Source organism: Melanostigma gelatinosum (assembly GCF_949748355.1).
Source record: "Melanostigma gelatinosum genome assembly, chromosome: 22".
Lineage (NCBI taxonomy): Eukaryota > Metazoa > Chordata > Actinopteri > Perciformes > Zoarcidae > Melanostigma > Melanostigma gelatinosum.
The window spans coordinates 5517232-5538472 of NC_136655.1; the positions used below are offsets into that span (position 1 = coordinate 5517232).

At 43.0% G+C, this 21241-nt stretch overlaps 2 protein-coding genes across 3 annotated transcripts; both read right to left on the bottom strand.

Moving 5' to 3' along the window:
- Positions 1-14: 14 nt before the first annotated feature.
- epyc (epiphycan) lies at positions 15-11938 on the bottom strand. 2 transcript variants are annotated; one of them, XM_079295000.1, is made up of 8 exons: positions 11878-11938; positions 9010-9213; positions 4875-5052; positions 2632-2748; positions 2302-2460; positions 2008-2210; positions 1792-1887; positions 15-742 (listed from the first exon to the last, which is right to left on the bottom strand). In XM_079295000.1, exons 2-8 carry the CDS (start codon positions 9199-9201, stop codon positions 572-574), a joined length of 1116 nt encoding a protein of 371 aa, XP_079151126.1. In that variant the 5' UTR covers positions 9202-9213; positions 11878-11938; the 3' UTR covers positions 15-571. The 2 variants fall into 2 exon arrangements, with proteins under 2 accessions (XP_079151126.1, XP_079151127.1); XM_079295001.1 differs by lacking the exon at positions 2632-2748.
- A 1470-nt stretch (positions 11939-13408) lies between these two features.
- kera (keratocan) lies at positions 13409-19275 on the bottom strand. Its single transcript, XM_079294450.1, has 3 exons — positions 19053-19275; positions 14537-15408; positions 13409-14409 (listed from the first exon to the last, which is right to left on the bottom strand). The coding sequence occupies exons 1-3, from the start codon at positions 19082-19084 to the stop codon at positions 14240-14242; spliced, it is 1074 nt and encodes a 357-aa protein (XP_079150576.1). The 5' UTR covers positions 19085-19275; the 3' UTR covers positions 13409-14239.
- Between the last annotated feature and the right edge of the window lie 1966 nt (positions 19276-21241).

Below are 21241 nucleotides of genomic sequence, written 5' to 3' on the forward strand. Positions count from 1 at the left end.
TACAACAAGTGATCCGTGTTTAAATGCGTCTTTTATTGCATTAGAAAATCAATTTACCTTCCATTAAGCTCCAGCTTCAATAACTTTATGCTAGTATACATTTCCAAAAGTGTTAAGATTTGTCAATAATATTAATACTATTATTTTTTTACAAACATTTAAACAATATTACTGGTTGTATTTTTTTTTTCTTTTTCTTGCCAGTCGTGAACAGACACTAAACAGACACATACATGCCATTTGAGGATGTATATAATAAACGGATTTCTCCGAATGCCACCGATTGTTTTTCTCTTCATCAAGTTGCCGAACAGTTTTGCTTTTGAGAAAGTTCTTGTGTGTACGTGTGCGTGTGCATGCGTTTTGATAGGGGAGGGAACGTGAGAGTGACGGTTTTAGTGTGCATCAACAACAAAGAAGAAGTAGAACAGTGTATCACCAGAATCTGACTCTGTGTGTGTTTATGGAATATACATTTTTTTTTTACTGATCCATATAGTACAAGTGTGTCAATATGTACAAGGATGTGTGCATGTGGTTGTATTGGTGCGAGTCCGTGATGCCGGTGTGGTTAAATGAGATCCCCGATGGGTATGCGGGGCAGGCAGACGTAGGCCTGCGGGGTCCTGCTGAGGTTGATGGGGTTCCCGTCCAGACGGATGTCCTCCAGTGCGTTCCGGATGTAGTTGAAGTCTTTCAGGTTGCAGAACGTGTCCCCGTGCATCATTTGAATGTTGTTACGCTGCGAAAAAGAAGACGGAGGAGGATAGATCATGAGATGTCATCTCATTGCACGAGACACTTGGAACTGGTTTCCAGGACCAGATTCATTCAGTGAGGTGTCAAACATATCACGTCTCTGGTTAAACTTCAGGTTCAGCTCTTTGAACGCGAGTCTTCAAGTCTCAATTCTGAAATGGAAAGTTATTTATTGAACATTACATTTGCGTGGGGAAGGGAAAAAAGTTTGAAGAGGTAAAAGTCAACTTTATTGTCAGACCGACACGTTTCGGCTTGTGGCCTTCATCATCAGGGTCAATTTGTTTTAATTTGTTGAAAACAAAACCTAAATAGACATATTACGATGTTTTGAAAGGATTCATATTGAAATGGGTTGGATACTAGCGTCAGAGGACATGAACACTAAACCTATTCCCCTCTCAGTTTCAGGGTTTTCTGTTTTTGGGGGGTAAATAAATCTTGTTTCAGGAGCTATTCAGTGACAAGAGCTTGCAGCGTCTGTGATGTGCAAATACCTGAAAGGACTTTTTCATTTAAGTCACCTACTTAAAGGCCATGCTCCTCCCACACAGGTGTTTCCAGTTACTTTGCCTAATTGGACCACTTAGTGACAGCATTCTCATTGGTTTGGGACGTTTTGTGACGCGATGTAATTTCGGCATAGCTCCGCCCACTTCAGCGTGAGCAGGGGACTAATCAGGCCAAAGTGAAAACACCTGTGTGGGTGACCGGCACCTGGGATTTATTATTCCAGATTGCCTTCTCAGTCACGATATTTACACATGAAATAACAACTATGAAAGATGCTTTCACTGCAATATTCCTGTTTACATGCAGTCGTACATACAAACGTAAAATGCGTAGCTACAGTTACGCCGAATCCTATATTCGGAATTCAAAATTGCCAAACGTAATACGCTATTTATGACCCATATCAAATTTGTAATAATCTCACATTCGGAATATTAGTGGAATATTTGCTGTGCATGTAAACATAGTCCATGTTGACTAGCGGGGGGTTGATGAGTCATGAGGCCAAAGCGGATGTACCTGTAGGTGTAGAGACCGCAGGCTGTCTGGTAGAGGCACGGGGATGTAATCGATGTGGTTGTCTGTGAGGTACAGGTACAGCAGGCTCGTCATATCCTGGAGACAAGGAGACAAGATATAAGTCGTTATTAAAACATCAACAAGCTGATATTAACCGATGCATCGGCCGTCATTGATTGGGCTCGAGTGTGTGACTGAAATGGTCGTCGTACGTACCTTGAACGCCTCTTTGTGAACACCCTTGCTGCCGATGTTGTTATGGCTGCCGTCGATCAGGCTCATGGTCTCTGGGAGAGCAGGCAGCTGCGAGATATGGTTTTCTCGAATCACCAGCTCCTCCAGCTCAGGCAGACCCAAGAAGGCTCTCTCATCGATGGACGTTATCTCGTTGGCGGTCAGGTCGATCCTCTTCAGCTTGTCTGCAAGGAGGCGACAAAAGCCGACAAGACATCAGCTTCATATCTCGTCCTGAATATCTCTAATATTTATGTATTTTATATTCAGACATACTCATGAAGGCGAAGTCGGACTTGTTGATCTTGGTGATTCTGTTGTAGCGGGCGTAGAAGTGAGTGGTGTCTTTGGGAAGAGGTGGAACACTATCCAGCTTCAAGTCATCGCAGTAGACCGACCCACCGAGGCACGTGCACAGCAAGCAAGTGGGCATACCTGGAGGACATGGATCAGAAGGAGGAGAAGAGGAGATGGAGGGAATAAAACATGGAACAAAGTAAGCGGTAGAATGTTTTCCACAGGATTCAGGGTTTGCAGACAAGTTCCAAACTGGCAATTTTTTATCCCTCTTCTCTGAATTCAATGGCTGTATTGTTAAATACTGACCTTTCCTGTCAATCACAGGCTCTTCGGGCTCGTCGGGTTCACCAGAGCTCACTGACCCTTCTACACCGCCAGTACCCTCCTGAGGGGTTTCTGGTGTAACCGGAAGCAGCCCCTCCTCTTGTTAGAGACAAGATTAGGTGTTAAAGAAACAGGTTAGATCAGCATGGGCAGGTCTGGCAAACAGCAGCCCACTGTTTGCCGCAGTGATAAGTCACACAAAGTATGTTAGCAGTGTTAACTAAGTGTTTATGGCATTTAACTGATGAATGGAAGTTAAATGAAAATGGCTTTTTGGTGTTAATAGCATGACAGGTGACCTGCTGAGTGGTCACACATCATGGATGTAAATTAGTAACTTGATAATGGACTCAAAGATGGTGCACATTCACTTGAAGTAAAAATACTTGTGTTTATGATTCAGTGTGAAAGACAAAAAAAAGATTTTTAGCTTCTGGGGTTGATTCCGTGTACGGCCCCAAGCTTTTGTAGCCTGCAGGAAAGTTTTACAAATATACAGCCTTTACGAATTAAGAATTAATAAGACCTTGTTTACTGTCGGAGGTGACCTGTCACAAGTTTTACAGAAGTGCATGTAGACGTTTTACCACGACTGGCCACTGGGATGAATTGGCTGCAAGATTTACATCCACGTTAGCTATCAGTCTCTTCCTTCTTGTGCACGATACTAAAAAACTAGGACCCACACCTGAAGACAATGCTCCACAGCACTACTAAGGGGTATCATACTTGCAAAGCTGTGATATTTGATAAAGGAGAAGAAAAAACAAAACTGGCAAAGCTAATTCACACGTCAAAGGAAGTGGACAAAACTGACAAACAATGACCAGTTATTACAAAGATTCATTGGCTGCCAGGGCCGATGCTGGGCCGGGCAGAACAGTTTTTACCCACAGGTCTAGATTAGATACTGACCTTTATCAGTGTCAGGGACCAGCGTTACCTCAGGGACCTCTGCGTCTCCAGAGCCAGAGACACCAGAAGCCCCCGAGGATCCAGAGAACCCTAAGTCTCCGGAGGCTCCAAGATCCCCAGAGGCCCCTGAGGATCCTGAAGCTCCTGAGAACTCCCCTGAAGCACCTGACGCCTCGCTAGGGGTAGTCTCAGGAATGAGGGGCAGCTCCTCCTCTTGTTAGAGCCAAGGGTTGGGGTTAGGAGACAGGAGATTAGGAAGGGTGGAGGGTGAGATGGACAATCAATCAACCCATTAACCAATCAATCGCACTCACATTTTAGATGAGACAGGAGGCGAGGAGAACATTGATTATGAGTAGCACAAAAACGATGGAACAGAGTTAACAAATAAGTAAGATTATGAGCAAAATCAACATTTAACTACATTCAAAAAACACAGTTAAATGGAATTGAAGACAAACAAATCAACACATCAAGAAAAACAGTAGAGTTGCCATCTGTACTAACCTCCAGATAGCAATGTTATCCCTGAGTAACCGGACTCATCAGAGTCCCCAGAAACCCCAGAGCTTCCAGAGACCCCTGAGATCAAGAGATCTCCAGAGAACCCAGAACCAGACTGGTCCCCGGACCCTCCGGAGCCCAGGGGGAATTCAATGGAAATCCCAGAGCCAAGGTCCCCGGAGGCTCCAGAAATATCCCCGGATCCTGAGAAATCCCCAGATATCAAGATATCCCCAGATACCAAGAATTCCCCAGATCCCCCCGAGCTCAGGAGCTCCTCGGAGGCTCCGGAGATCAGGATAATATCACCAGAACCCCCGGAGCCGCTGGAGACCAGTAGGTCTCCGGAGCCTCCCGACCCAGAAGCCCCAGAAGCCCCAGAAGCTCCCGAGGCCCCAGACCCTACGGAGCCCCCAAAGTCCCCGGACACATGAAGGATGTCAATGGGCGTCAGACGCAGCTCCACCTCTTGTTAGAGACAAGATTAGGTATTAATAAACAGACAGATGAAATGGATCATGAATCAGCTCACAATGATGATCAGGTTAAGTAGTCGAATGGTGACAAATGGACATTGAAAAGGACACATTTAACCATTAACAGCTAGTTAAATGGAAGACATGCACAAGGGAAAGATGATTGTTGAAGATGCAGACGACAAGTTTAGAGAAGTAGATTAGTCTATCTTTGTTTTGGATGTTTTTCGTTGAGATGCTGCTTTGCATCGGCAGCAGGAGGAGCGAGGCCCTCTCTTACACCCAGTGAACTTAAGCGACTCAACGTTTAGGGTGTGTGCTGTTTCAGACCTTTCTGTGTGTCTGGGCCCATGAGGACCCCAGATCCCCCTGAACCCTGAGGGATGAGCTGGGGTGTTTGGGGCAACTCTTCCTCCTCTTCCTCCTCCTCCTCTTCTACTTCTTGTTCCAACGAGGCTTCAGGTACAGGGTAGTTATAGTCAGGTGGGGCCAGTGTTCCAATCTCTATCTGAGGGAAAGACAGCAGCAGTGAGTCAAAAATGCAAAGTTTGACTTGACACATGCATCAATACTGTACAACAGTCATGTTTGAATTATGGAGGGCAACATGCAAAATGTTTGGCATCTTGTTGTGTAGTGAGACTTCTGCACCACGTAATCCGTAAATGTGGAAAATCGAAATCTTTTGCATCTCTCGATTTGTCAAAATCCCAACAATCATTTTAACAGTAGCATTAATTGTGTAAGGACATTTACAACATGTTAAACTGCTCTATTCATACTATAGCTGCACACATGTCTCTTGATATCCCATTTGGTATTTATTACTTCATAAGCAAAAGTATTGATCCCATCCATGAAACAACTTTCATCCATTCGATCTGCATTTATTATAAGCAGATATATTATACAGGAAGTGCAGAACTGAGCCAATATAATCGGAGGTGACACATGTATTACTGTATCAAAGACCAAAACAAAGAATCACGAAGGAACCACTAGATGGCAGCCATGTGTACAGATTTAAGTATCCGATCACCACTCACGTGCAACTTCCAGGAAAGACGATAGTGGACATTTCATGAGAGTGTTTGACCTACTTTCACTTGCCATCAACCATTAGCACTCTCAGAATGTACATTTGTAAATGAAATGCATTTTTCATACGAACAGATAAAAGAACATAGACAGCTGTCATGCCATTTCATTTGCGACAAAGAAAGTTACTTTCTTTTCAGATTTGATGTAGATTCAGTTTGGAGCTCTTGTTTGTATCTACTTGAACTGAAGACAGTTGTCGTCAATCCAACTTCAACGTTGGACATTACATTTTTAATTTTTTATTCATCCCATCAAATCATCCCATGTGAAAAAGTAGTATATATATTTCACCCTAAACTGGTTGTAGTCAGTAAACTTAAGTATTCGACAAACTGCAGAGGTTTGTCAATGTCAATGTCTCCTCTGTCTCATTTCAAAATATAAAATGACTTTACAAACAAAGGCTAAGCAGCGTTTACGTTTTGCGTTGGGTAACAATTGAAAAGACAGCTCTGCCAGAATTGCAGTCCTTTGTGGTTTCTTCATTAAAAGCTTCAGGTATATCCATCTGGCGGTATAATTGCAGTTACAGATCAAACCTGCAGTTCTATCGTTCTCCAGGTGAGGGCAATGAGCCCCCACTCACCGCCTCATGTAATACTTGACACTCTCTGACGCCCAATGAGGCCGACTCAACCCTCCAGAAAAGGGAATGGTCCTTGTGGAACCAAGACACACATGGTAGCTGCACAAATCCATATTTTAGTCTTTTCAGCTCCTTGCGACCGCAGTAGTCAGATGTCAGTAAGCCGAAAGGTATCAAAAATCATACATCATTACAATAAATAAGCCATTAAGTGATTGGTTACAATGACAATGCGGAAAAGTCCTGCTGAGACTGTAAATGCAGCAATGAAGGAGATGCCCAGTCACATTTGAAAGAGATTTGGCAGAGACACAGTTTGGGATACAACAAGGTCGGCCTTTGAAAAGCGTCGTGCAGAGTTTGCTCGCTGCAGCTCTCCCATTCATTTACCCCCTTTCCCCAAAGCAAACATATACACCCGAGGGGAAAGAAGAGGCGAAAGGCTGGCAACTAAAAGTCCTGAGAAAAAAAAATGCTGTGGAAACAGCATGGGAATACAGAATGCACAGGACGTTGAATGTGAGCATCATGAATTCATGAAGCTATCCTGTCCAGAGGGAATGCCAACACAATCTCTGCCCTTTGTGTCTTTAAAGGAACAGTTCAACATTTTGGGAAATATACTTATTCGCTTTTCTTGCCAAGTCCTGGCCAAGATAGCAGCATAAAAGTTCTGCACGTATTTAACAGATTAAACAAACATCGTGTTAATTATTGAGCTTTAGAAGTGCTGGTTGGCAGATTTTGGACAGAGCACGGCAGAGCAGCTGTGTCTCTCTGATTCCAGTCTTTATGCTCAGCTAAACCGACCGTAGCTTCATATTGAACGCAAATAGAGATCTACAGGTGGCTGACCTACTATATACATACAATCCACTACAGCAGCAGCACAAGCAGCAGTTTCAGAAATTACCTTAAAACCTTAAGTATGAAAGTCTGGTTCAAGAGGACCGACCGAATGTCTGGTTGAAACTAAGAAGACGCCGAAATGAATCTACACTCGGTTATTAATGCGTTTTGAATGCAGCAGACTGAAGACAATTCAGCCTTCACTGAGACAAGCCCTGAGGAGAAAGAAGAGAAATACAAACAGAGAGCTGGATGTGGAAAGTAAAGAGTCAGCATTCCAGAGGCATGGAGGTCAGCTTCATTTCTCCCCTGACAGCTGATGTGTGCGAATAAAATCCATTTAATGCTCACTCTTCTGAAGCAAGAAGACTATCTGAGGAGCTGCCCTCTCACCTTTAACTGCAGAAAACAAAACAACATGACAGATTCTTGCAATATGCTTTTTCTCAACACGCAAAGCTAAGAGTACGAGTCAAAACTTTGTATTTGTTCAGTGTGAACAACAAGATCGGAACGTTTTCTCCTCTTCCCGCTCGCACAGACTCCCACAAAATCGTGTGCAATTTGCTGTGTCATATCCAGGCTTGTTAAACAGAGAGACGCTATCACAGCCGTTACACACTGAACACTGTCATGTGTAACACTCAGCTGTGACACAACAGAATTGAATCATCTTATACATATAGGCAGAGCGGCTGTTGTACCTTTTTGCAATGGTGGCTGGAACTAATTCGCCGCTTTAAGTTGTTTGTTCTGCTACATGTTGTCATATCTGCTGAATCTGTATTGGATTGTGGGATTGGTTTGAGGTAAGAGCAGTGTTGTGAGTGCAATCCACATCAGGTCTAAGTTAAGTCGCAGGCTCAATAGAAGCCTGTTGAAAATCCACCATCTTGACATGCCTTGGCCTAATTTCCGTGCAACAGAGAGGTATAAACGGGAACATGGATTTGGCTAAAGCTTGCCATCCCAGCGTGCCCTGCAGTCTTGCCACATAACACTCAACTTGAGCTGATTTAAAGGGAACTTCTGGACGCCATCATCCAGCTAGTAACCCGTCCTGCCAACGTTCTCCACTCGTCTTTTGAAAGATGTTGTGCCTAGCAGACTTTGAGCAGAATGAGAAAAGTAGGGTTTGAGAGTTTGAGCACAAGCAGATGACGCTCTTTACCTGGTACTGATAGAAATATATACTGTGGGAGCACCATGGTGGCCGAGTGATTACGGCGCATGCCATATAACCGCAACATCCCAGGTTCCATTCCGCCCTCAGGACCTTTGTTGAATCTCATACCCCCCCCCCCCCCCTCTCTCTCTCGCCCCCATTTCTACACTGCCATCTGTGAAATAAAAGGGCAATCAAATAATATGTTTTCAAGAAACTAAAAATATACCCATCATATATCATTGGGGCATAAATATTGTTTGATGCCACGTATGAAAAATACTCCAGATGCAGAAGAAGTAAGCCTGTGGAAACTTCATTGTAACCTGGCCAAGGTATAAAAGTGAAATATTTTGGCCACAATAGTGCAAAGAGCTGGAGAGCAGAATGCCGATTATCTAGATGGACAAACTGCTGAAATCATTAGGCTGTTTGTCTGCTTTATGAACCTGGTGACCTCGGTCCAACACCAGCACGCCAGTATTACACCGTCATGGCTGTGATTTGTGTAATCGGAGGAAACCCGTGACTTCAGGGAATTGTAGCACAAAAAAACACAATGAAGTAAACTGATAAAAGTAAATATTGCATAAGTAAGTTCGGCATAAGCAATGACCCAACTCATTGACTTGAACTGCCAATTAAAAGTGACCAAATACAAAAAAGATAATAATAATGTAAATGTTTCTTTTGTAATGACAATTCGTAGCTGTACAATTAAAGGCAAAGACAAACATCGTCTCTTGACTGGGACAGTTTCTTACCTGAGGATCATCAATTGTCAGCCCATCTTCATAGTCATAGATATCCTGGTTCTCCAAATTTAAATTGTCTAGATCCACATCATAGTTGGCATTGTCGTATGAGTCCAAGTCCACCTGTCGGGAAAATCTGGGGCCGGCCACCACCGCTTTGAGGACGAAGAGTCCCAACGCGAGCCGTACAAGCATCCTCATACTGTAGTCCTCCTTGACACGGACAGAGAGATGTGAAGTCAACGGGGGAATGTACATTCAAATATTTACATTTGTAGATGCAGTACAGGACATCATTTGTCACATGAAACTAGTTAAATGCTTAATATATACGCTGCACCACTACATTACTACCAAGCACAAAAGCACAGCTGTTAGAAATGAAGACAAGCTTTGTATTAAAACATAGCATTTCAACATGTCTTCATGATACTGGCTTCATAACCAGCCCATATGGTACCACAGAGCAGGGTTTGACATCATGTCACATCGTTAAGATCAGTGATTTCATTACTGAGGTGCAGACAGCTGGAGGAATCGAAATATGGGGGCCTCTTGCCTCACTGTAGCTGGAGGCTCCCTGTTCCAGGGAGCAGCCATCTTGGCCCAAATCAGAGCTCGCCTGTGGCGTGTCAAAGGTCAGAAGTCACAGTTGATCTGATAAGGGACCATGGGAAGGTTTTCATCAATCGGCAGTGCTAAGCACTTCTATGAAAGGAAATCTACTTTCAACTTGTAGGATTCTTGGTTTTAAATGCGTTAAACCGTTTAACAATTAGCTTCAAACAGGCCGCCTGGATTTATTTTGTTGTTTTGTCTCTAAAAGTGTCAGAAAATCTGCAGCAGAATTGTTGGCAACAAACACGAATTGAGGGCACAGACAAGCGAGCCTTTTTTCTACTTGAATCATAAATTAGCATTTATGATTTTCACTGCATGGGTGCAGCTCTACCATTCACTGCCGTGACCCAGATAGCTGCTGTTCATAACGTTAGTGAGGTTGGTTAAGTCCATAAATGTGAACCCCTGTGGGAAGTGCGAATAAAATGAGCTTATGTTAATTACCAATTAATAAGATGGCACCACAGACATTAGGAGTAGGAATAAATCATCTGTCAGTGGAGGAATTTTATAGCACACTGTTAGCAGGTGTAGCCACACATGTCAGCAGGCCCGAGATGGACGATGTGAAAAACAGGAAAAGAAGAACAGTTTAAAGAGAGTCCTCCAGGCCGGGGCAGAGAAACGGAGAGCAAGGGAAGAGAAGAAGAGAAGAAAAGAGAGAGCCGGGGAGAGAGAGAGAGAGAGAGAGAGAGAGACAGAGAGAGAGACAGAGAGAGACAGAGAGAGAGAGCAATATGTTGGCCCTCAGGGTTAGATGGCGAGAGTGAAGAAATGACTGAGAAGGAGAGAGAGAGAGAGAGAGACAGGTTTCTAAGTTAACTCGACCCCTCGCCCTTTACAGAGGGCCTTTATGAGGCCCGGTCGCTGCCTGTCTCAGCACTCAAACTCCAAATTCCACCGAGGTTTGTGGACAGGATGGCAGTGACTTACTGCTGCAAGGAAAAGCTTCATTCAGCAGTGAGGGTGCTCAAAGACACACACACACACACACACACACACACACACACACACACACACACACACACACACACACACACACACACACACACACACACACGCACATTCTAGCACACGCTTGGAAAGACACACCCTCTCACAGATGCACACTGTCTTAACACACTTATCTTTCAGAGAGAGAAAATTGAGAAACCTCTGCTGCTATTTGGGGATGAGGACAGATATAAAACAAAAAAGAAACCCACAAACACATTCACAGGTTATTTAAGTCCTGAATCAAATCTGTGTTGATAGCAGCGGGATAGACGAATTATGCAAATCAACCTGTCAGGATCTCTTGGAAATGTCCAGCATGAACTGAGTGCACCCTATTGAGAAAAGGTGAGCAGACTGGTGAGCATCCCCACTGAAATAACCTTCTGTCACGAGGCTATGAAATCCAGCATGGTTACACTGAAAGAGGGACTATGCTAGAGACAGAGGTGTGCTTATACAGGCCATCACAGTGTACAGTGTGTGGAAACTGTGTATGAGTCTAGCCTCCTGACTACCTCCGTGTTATGCTTGGCTTCCTGTTGGGCATTCCTGATATCCAGTGATTCTACCTTCTTTACCTTTCAGCAAACCTGACGGACGTCCCGTTATGACAGGTTGCGCGACAAACTGGTGTATTTGTATCTCAAAAAAAGGGTTTAAAGGAACTTCAAAATCCTCAATCAAGCAGGCGACAAAAATGTAAGTCATAAACAAAAATGATATGTGATCAAAATTCAGAATGTATGAAATGAAATAGATTCCAATCACACTCTTTGGAATTGGAGGGAGCTATATTCGAGCAAAAATGGACAAAAAAAAGTTAATGACTCGATAAACCTCTTGAGGCAAAATTCATGTGTGCTTGCTTGTTTAGATATTGGATCAAAAAAGAAAAAAACGCTGCAGCTGTCAAAACTGCAAAATAAGTCAATATCAACAATGTTGTCAATAGTAATGATAATGAAAAAAAACCAAACACCTGTCGGACACTCTGCACACACCTGAATCACATTTACTGAAGCTTGAAAAAAACTACCAGCCATCATATCATAACCACTAAGATTGCCAAAGGACAACAACGACATCCACAATTCAGTCACCAAAACAAATCGCTGATTGGAAATAAAGCAGCTGCACCGCCAACCAATTGGCCAAGCGGCTGCTAAATAGCAGTGTTTTTTGTCAGGGGGCAAGCAGTGCCTGATCCCCTGCACCACAGAGCCATTGAGCCGGCATGAAGATAGCACCAAGAACGCTTACCTCTGTCTCCTGCTTTCCCGAATGGTCCCTTCAGCCGTGATGGAGATGCTGAGGGCTCCGGGACTTGGCCAATGGTGAGAGGTCGCACAGGGTGCCTTGAAGAGGGGAGGGCGCGTGTGTGAAGTGTGTGAAAGGTGTGTGTGTGTGTGTGCGTGTATGTGTAGGTCTGTGCGCTCTGGCAGACCTGAGTGCCCTGTCGCCTATGTGTGAAGGTAGGCACTGAGACTGATTGGACCAGAGCACATTGCTTTTGGTCAGTCGGAGTGCACCCACCCCACACCGTACACCCAAATGCACGACCATCTGAAATACCACACGCACACACGCACACACACTCACACACACACACACCTACAGACACCAGACAGAGAGAAATAGAGCCCCCCCAATGGCAAAATACTTTTTTATCCCTTACAAGAGTATCCTGTATTTGTCTAAGACTGTGGCTCAATCGGACTGAGATATTTGTCTGCCTTTTCCTGAGGTGAAACTCTGGCATGTGTTGCTTTCATGTATGGGGGGGGGGGGGTCTACGGGGCCCTTGTACACAATGGAACCTCTGTGAGAAGCCCCTGTTCGCATGGTGCTGAGAGGAAGTCCCCTCTTGGAGGAAGGCCTCTGCCCTCCCTTTTGGTTGAAGCTGCTTTCTCTTTGCACCGTCGCTCGCTAAACGTTCTGCCTCAACTACAGATTTGAGTGCAGTCGTGGGATACTACAGTATGGCTGATGAGACGAGAACCGAAGATACCTGAGGGACGTGCTTCTTGTGCATTTCTGTAGCAATGTGGATGCGCGTTCAAAGAGGTGCTTTACACTCATAGACTGTCTTCAATGTGCATTGTTTAAGCAAAAACAACAGGATGCTACTGGCTAGCTTTACTCTGTCAGCTTTATTTGCCCACGATTGTGTCTCAACCCCTCTCTCTCACTACCATGGTAACTCAAGACCTTTTGATGAGTGACGGGAAAAGGGCCGAGCGGGAATGCCAGAAATCCTTCTGCACCTGCCATATAGGCTGGGATTTATCTTCAGGGCTTTTCTTCTGCTAAGCATTCTCAAAAGGCAAAGAGCCGAATGCCCCAAAAAGCTTGAGACAAGGATTGATGCACAGTGTATGACACAGTTTATTGTAAAGAGCCTCAGAAGTCCTGCAGAGTTGGTCCACTCTGTCAAGGCATTCATATAGCTGTCAGTGAGATCAAGTAAATAGCTATTTTTAGCCAAAAAATAACAGATGATAAAGAGAAAAATTTGCTGTCTTCAATCACAACAGCCAACCTTTTTTTCCCCCCAGGTTTGAAAAAACGTTAGATTTTTTGACCATATCATGTGGATGTTTATCGACTGTATGTTCACTTTCTAATGAAAAGATTAGTTCCCTAATGTTATTATTCAATATATTTTTGACAGAATTTGGAGGAAAACCTCCCTCATACCACAAATTGTACAATTATTATTTGTACATTTACATTTACGTTGCATTAAAATGTAAGATAAATAATGGAGTTGTAAAAAGAGAAGAAAACATGCTCATCTTCAGATGTTTTATTCAAATTGAAGACAATTCAAATGAAATCTCTTGGTCAGTTTATTCAGAAAAATAACACCCAGAATTAAAAAAATGTGTTGGCATTTTCTTTTAAAACAGTCATCATATTTATTTTGTATACAAAACATTAAGGAATATTGTCCATGGATATTCTTTGTATTCTTTTTTTTCTCCAATATTAAATACAAATAAATGACCTACTGTAAATATGCATATTTACAGTAGGTCATTTGTAGAGTAGAGTATTTTTCTAAAGTAAATGAGACAGCAAACCTAAGACACAAGACCATTCATTTGGCTTCAATTCTACAAATATAAAGCAAAGTTGTTCCTGACACAATCAATAAAAGGAAAAAGGACATTTAGCCTACATATTCATAAGCTTTGCCTCCTGCTCAGAGACACATAATGACAATGAGTCCTCAACATGTCATGAACACATTTTGCTCTCCGATCCCCAAAAATCACTGTCATGCTCAATTATAGTCACATTTTTACTCTGAATGCAAATGTTTACACCAAAATAAGGCACAACAAGTGGGCAATAGATTGCAGCATCAATATAGCTTCTAACCTGCCAGTTCCTTGTCATTTTAGCTGTTATTCAAATTTCTCTGAAACTAAATCAATGTTTTCTGGAACTGAAAGGAACTTTTCCCTAAACCACTGCAATGAAACAAGTTGATGCCAACTAATGTCAAATATTTCCGCTTCAAAAACATGCAAATATTACTCATGTTAACAGTTCACATTCACAGATCAGTTGTGGGAAATTAGAATTTGCCTACAACACACCGATGATTTGTTTTCCTTTAGATGACAATGGACCTCAGGAGACGGAAGCACAGAATGACATCCCTGGGAATTGGTGGCTTAATTGTATTGCCATCCAGTCTGAGATAGCGCAGGCGAGGAACACTTTCGTTAACGGAGTCGTCCACAGCGTCGAAGGCGACAGGACAGATGTTGGCGCCACTTACACCTGTAAATACACAAAGGCAATGAATGAGTTATTATAGCATTACAGTATACCTCTCTGATAAATGATCCTATTCAATAGATACATAGAATAAACAGCTGTGGGTGTTTTGGGAAAATGTCAAACTTACTTTTTATATTGTTGTGGTCAAGGTGAAGTTGTTCAAGGCCTGATGAAATGAAGGGAACCTCGGTCAGCTGGTTGTGAGACAGCTGCAAGTCCAAAATGCTGGAGACATTGAACACATTTTGGGGAACTCCACTGCTGCCAAGCTTGTTGTGGTTGAGCCTCAGAAATGCCACTTTTGGCAAATCTTTGAAGTAGCCGGCTGGGATCTTCTCAATGTTGTTTCCATCAAGGAAAAGCTGGGTAGTGGTGGGTGGTAGGCCAAGAGGCATGCTATTCAACTGGTTCTTGGCGAGATTGATCTGTACCAAGTTTTTTAGACCCTTCAGGCTCACCTCAGTCACGTCATCATCCATCAGCTTGTTTCCTTGGAGGTCCAAGAGGTTAAGCTTATCCAGACCAATGAAGACATGAGAAGGGATCCCGGAGATGCGATTGCGAGAGAGACGTAGATGCTCCAGGCTGGCTGGCAGGGGAGATGGCACAGAGGACAACAGATTCTCGTCCATGTAGAGGTGCAACAGGTGAGACATTGCACTAAGGACACCTTCTTCTACTCCCTCACTATTGATTTTGTTGCGGTTTAGGTTCAACCAGCGCAGCTGGGTGGCGTTACGCAGGGCATCTGCTGACAGGACTTCGATTAGATTGTTCTGCAGGTAGAGATACCATGTGTGTGGAGGGATGTTCGGGATGCTCTTCAGGCCTTTATTGTCACAGTAGACAGCACGAGGGAAGTTAGTGGGGCAGCGACACTCTTTAGGGCAGGCTTGGATCTGGGCCATATATTCCTCATAGGGCATGTCTTGGCCGAGAACTTGCCCAACCAGGCACAAGCAGAGTAGGCTCAGGAGAAGTGCCATGTCGATGCCCAACCTATGATGGAAAGGGAGACAGAACTATATTATAGACGCTTGTGTAATGTGCTACAGTGTTACACACAAGAGGATCAGATAATTTGCAGGATTGGGGACTGTGAGGAATTAGGACCACACAATCTCTAATGACCGATACAACTGTTAGAACCCGTGTCTGTTTCATGTTCAAGATTAATAACAGTCTTGGTTCTTTCATGTAGAAATCTAAAATACACACACCTTAAATCAGGGGTGTCAAACATACGGCCCGCGGGCCGGACCCGGCCCGCCACGTCATTTTATGTGGCCCGCGAATCCGCCAGATAAAAAAATAAAATAATAATTTTTTTTTTTTTTTTTTTACAAAAATTTAAAGTTAGATGTGAAAATAAAAATATCCCCATGGTCGAAATTATGAGATAGAAAGTCGAAGTGATGAGATGGCATGTTGTCTGTGTGCCGACATTAAAACTATCACAACAGGTGGACAGGAGATGCAACAGCCCATAAAGAGGATTTCCAACAAGTTTCTCAACATGCGTACTTCTCTGTACTGAAACGTCATCAGTCTCAGCCCAAGTACTGTTCCAATTCAAAGTTCACATCGAGCCAAGCACGGCCCTAATGCCCGGATGTGGCTCGCTCTGCCCATTTTACCCGGGATGCATCGGAGGTGACTTGTCTGTACTTGGGACAGCCAAATATCCCAGAATGCATTTTGCACCAGCAACAGGAAACAATGGCGGAGGAGAAATCACACAACTGGAAGTACGTGTTGTGGAAGTCACAGATATCCCGGGAAACTAAACTAACTATGTTAGGAGTAACGTAGTTACATTTACACCGTCTTACATTTACAACCGGCCCTTTGAGGGCGACCGTGATGCTGATGTGGCCCCAGAGTGAAAATGAGTTTGACACCCCTGCCTTAAATCCTGCAAATCATGTAGCTGGCATCAAATACGAAGGCATCGGCTGACTAAGCGTTCACAAATGCACACTCGTTAAAATCCGGGCCCAAATTAGCCACCAGCGTATGTTGCCTACTTTACCACTGATGTCATTATCATGAAATTCCAATGGCAGCTGAGGGTAACCTGCTCTTTCTGGGTCATTTCTTTTTTTGCTTTGCCTGCCGATGACACGTGAAGCTCCAAAGACAGGAAGCAGGTCAACTTTAATGGTATTAGGACAATCTTGAAGCTCAGACTTGAAGTTTCTACTTGATTCCCCTCAGCTGCCATCTGGTGCTTGTTTGAATTCTTGATGCGCTCCATGTTTGCCTGGAACTCATTTCAGGATGGCCGTACATCAAAGCCAAAGCCGCCACACCTGTTTTGAGATTTGTGTCCCTGCTTTTTCACCGTACAAGGGTAAAAGCTTCTTGACCCAGCTTTGGGATACGAGGTGTGGCGCAAATGATAAAATTGTTATCCATGTTTCCGTAAAGGTAAAACCCAATCACTTGATGCAAGACTAACATCTAACGAATCACCATCAAGCCATATCAATGTTTTTGCCTTCCAGAAACCCAGCTTACCTTTAAACGTTCCTTCTTGCCTTTGTCCTTCCTCAGCAAGTTATCAAGGATTCATTGTCAGTCTTACAGTGTTTGCAGTCAACACAGAATGTGGGATGAACACAAAGTCCACAAATACAGCTCAGTATAATTCTAATTTACAGATGATCGTCTCTAAATGCAAGCAAGAGGCCATCAAGACTGTTTACCAAGAATGTAAGCACATTATCCCCAAAATGAGACTTTTTTGACTTGGGAAGATGTGGCCTTGGTCCGATAGATCTTCGGTCAGATTTCGAGTAAATATAGAACATAGAACATATTCACAAGGCAGTGCTCATTGGAATTTTGTGCCTGATGATATAAGTGCAGTGCAGTATGCGTAATTGACTCTTAGATACTACATTTTGTTCTGTATGGTAAATTGTGAGGATTTTGACGAGTATCTAAGTTACAATGTTAGGAGGGATGGCACGTTCTCCAGGCTTGACTGCTAAAGCATCTAGCACAGAGATGACGCACTCTACTTCTTAAGTACAAAACCTGCATGAGGGTTGAGGGTGTTACGGGAGAGAGGTCAAGCTTAATCTGGGGGGATTTTACTGCACGCTTGCCAGGCAAATTGTTTTTGTACAAGCTAGCCAGTATCAGGATTGGTGACCCTTCAACATGCCAGCGTGAGATTGAGCTAATTTCCAGGGATGACGGTAAAGGCAGCAGGATAATCACAGCTGGGTTGGGTGAGGATAGGGGCAAGACTTATCCATGATCAGCCATGCAATCCCATCATAGCTCCTCCTCTGTTTGCCAAGGTGTGCTTGTGAACAGGGATGTAATCTTGTATGATCAGTTACACATCCAGACGTTAGCCCTGAGCAGATTTAAAGGAATTGTACAAAGACAAATCGCTATCTAGATGAATGGACATGTTTGCATCCTATCCTAACAAGCTTGGTGACTTCGCTTCTTTGCATCTCCAATGTGTTCTTTGAGCTCATAGTAAATTAAAGAAGACAAATGTCCTTGTTTCTCAGGATGATAAAGTTTGCTGTCAGACTGCAGAGGCTAACAACAGTTAGAGAAACCGGCAACCTTATAAAAGTTTTGGAATGAAATCAACAATCAAGTCAAACTGATATGCATTTGGTGCAACCGTTACATCAAGGCAGGCACCTGAACAATGAGTAACCAAGCAGCTATATAAAATAACAGAAATTACAAAGTTTTAAAATACAATTAACAAGGTATAAATAACTCTTTGTTTATATTTGGTTCAATTGAAAATGGGTGTGGTTTGATAAAACCTTTTACTGACTTGCACACAAGAGATGGGGTATTCTTCCAGTCTCATTAATAGTCATTAATAATGTGCGTTGAATGGTCCAACTGTTGACAATGGTGAATCAGGGCTTCACATATCTGCAAAATGGAACAGAAATTTCTGAAAACAAATGTTGGCTACAATCTCCCTGACAGACTAAGTAGAAACACATGCAGAGGAATATGATAATGCTCATTTCCTGCCAGGGCCTTTGTGTCTGAGCCAGCTATGTTAATTATACAACGGATTGTATTTGCGCTGCATGGGTTTTGTGGGATCGGTTCCAGTTGATGGCTTAGCTGAAATCCACTTCATGAATTTGAAACATTTGGAAGAGTTTGCATGGCACACTGCATCCAGAGCTGAGAAAGTAACTGTTTATGGATGATTATGTGGAAATAAATACAGCTTTGGCAGTATATGTGACTTTCCAAGAGGTATGTCATTTGCAAACTTCGTAGTTAAATTTTTCGTAGTTCATTCATTTCCAGGTTTGATTGTAAAACTTCTACAAATTCATTCATTACAAATCAATCAATCAATCTTGATCCCGACCAAAGCCTCCAAATTCATTAGATAAACTGTGACCGAAAGAGAAACCGCACGTATCAACTGAGACATTTACATAAAACACTTTCAAAATTTACTTCACCTTTTTTACGTAACACCTGTAAGTTCAGAAACATAGGCATGCAAGGTGCACCACATCAAATGCAAAGATCAATCCAATCAGATGTAAACCATCTGAAAAATGCACTGTCCAAGCCTTTCACTCCCCCTCTTCAAACTGTTTTTTACTTAAGAAATATTAGATCATCTTTACCTGCTCCTCCGACTGGTGTGAGTGGTCTCCATGCAGCCAGGTGTGGTCCGGTTCTGCTTCTCCAATGAATAGCTCGAATGATTGTCCGCAGTGTCACTCTTAAGCCCAGTTAGACTTGTAATGTTGTTGGTTTGATTCCCCCAAGGCTGCACGTTGGACACCGGTTGAACCGAGAGGATGGAGCATGTGTTGTTGGTGGGAGGACGATTGTGTTTGAGTTGGGATGTCCTTTCAGAGTTTGTGTTGCCTGCTTTTCTGCCAGCCCAGCATTTTTTTCCGCCTCTTTTTGTTTTTTCTCCTTGTTTTTTTGTTGTTGTAGAAATTGAAGTCATCAGTGTGGTGTTAAGGATGAAACGGCTGTCACTCCACCCAACTTAACCATTTGGTCTACAGAGGAGGATTCGCTCTTTACCCAGTACTATGGGGGATATTGGCTCTTTACCCAGTACTATGGGGGATATTGGCTCTTTACCCAGTACTATGGGGGATATTGGCTCTTTACCCAGTACTATGGGGGATATTGGCTCTTTACCCAGTACTATGGGGGATATTGGCTCTTTACCCAGTACTATGGGGGATATTGGCTCTTTACCCAGTACTATGGGGGATATTGGCTCTTTACCCAGTACTATGGGGGATATTGGCTCTTTACCCAGTACTATGGGGGATATTGGCTCTTTACCCAGTACTATGGGGGATAGTCGCTCTTTACCCAGTACTATGGGGGATGGGTGCACAGCCACAGCCATTTTATGGCTCGTTTCAGCTCATAGGCCTTTGGGTGTGTTTACGCTGTCAGGTGAGGTTACAGAGCAGCTTAGAGGAGTTTGCTCTCAGACACTCGCACCCAACTTTTTATAGGAAAATTTCACTTTTTTAACAACTCAATTAATTACTCACTTACGACACTGTCGAATGTTTTTTACACTTGGTCATTGCCAGAAAAAGGTTGACAATACAACACTGTCTAATGTGGTGCACCAGAAGCCCCACACCACTATTAAAGTTAACCACTTATTTGGAAGTAAAAGTTTAACTTCATTCGTTTTAGAGTGGCTCACCCGTAAGATATCATGGGAAATAGTAATTCCAGGGAACCTGAGGCTGTAGACAAGCATTTATCCTGCTGTTAGCGTGCATTTTCAGTTTGATGCTTTGTATGCAAAGATCCAAACCAAAGAGCTAAATCAAACAGCATGTGTGCACATCAATATATCAATTAAGAATACCTGCCTACCCTGTTCTCCAGAGTTTCCTTTGTATTTGATCTGCAAATGTGCAATTTGAATTACTTTGGTGATCCCTTGACATTTCCTCCAGTGCCATCATGAGGTCGACTTTTGTGGTTTTGAGTGAAATGTCTTTACACCTGTGGATGGATTGCCATGAAATTTGGTACACACATTCTTATCCACCTCAGTAGGAAGCTTACGCTGCTAAACAACAGTATGTTAGCATTGCCATTCATAAAATGAATGTTTATATTTCGCTTAAAGCTGTGATGTGCATACAACTTGTTGTTATATGTATGGGTGGGTAATAAGGATCAAATCTATTGACTGCTACTAAAAACTTCAGGTAGTTTCTCTTTTTTATGTTTTTGCAAATTTTGAATATTGAGTTCAACAAATATGTGACTTCATTCCTTTTAAACTTTATTTATATTTGTTAAGATTAGGACACAAGTTTACTTTGACTGCATCCAACGAAGAACCTTGGAAGATGGATTATGTTGTGGCCGTCTGTCACCCCTCCCCATCTTCTTGCCTTTTGTCTCAGCCCAGCTGTGCGTGCGTTGAGGGATCAGATGGGACATCTGGATCATATGTCAACACTTTTGGGGAAAATTGTGAAAACAAGAAATGTGCAAGAGATGGAGAGAGAGCTTGAAATAAAAGAGGGAAGGGAAAAATCCAACAACACTTAGGAAGCAACTGCAAAGTGTCAGTTGAGTAAAATCAGTTGAGAAAAGTCAGAGACTATAGATTAGGGTGACGATGGATGGACACAGAATATGAATAACAACAGACATAAACAGAGATAAGAGCTGGCGATGGTCTAGACTCTAGACTGAAGCACAATCTTTTGAGTTGGGCTGCCTGGCTGCAACAGCTGATTATACTTATACTCACCATCTCAAGCAGGAAGATGTGAGGCTCACGGCTTCATAAAAGGACTTTATTGTCTGT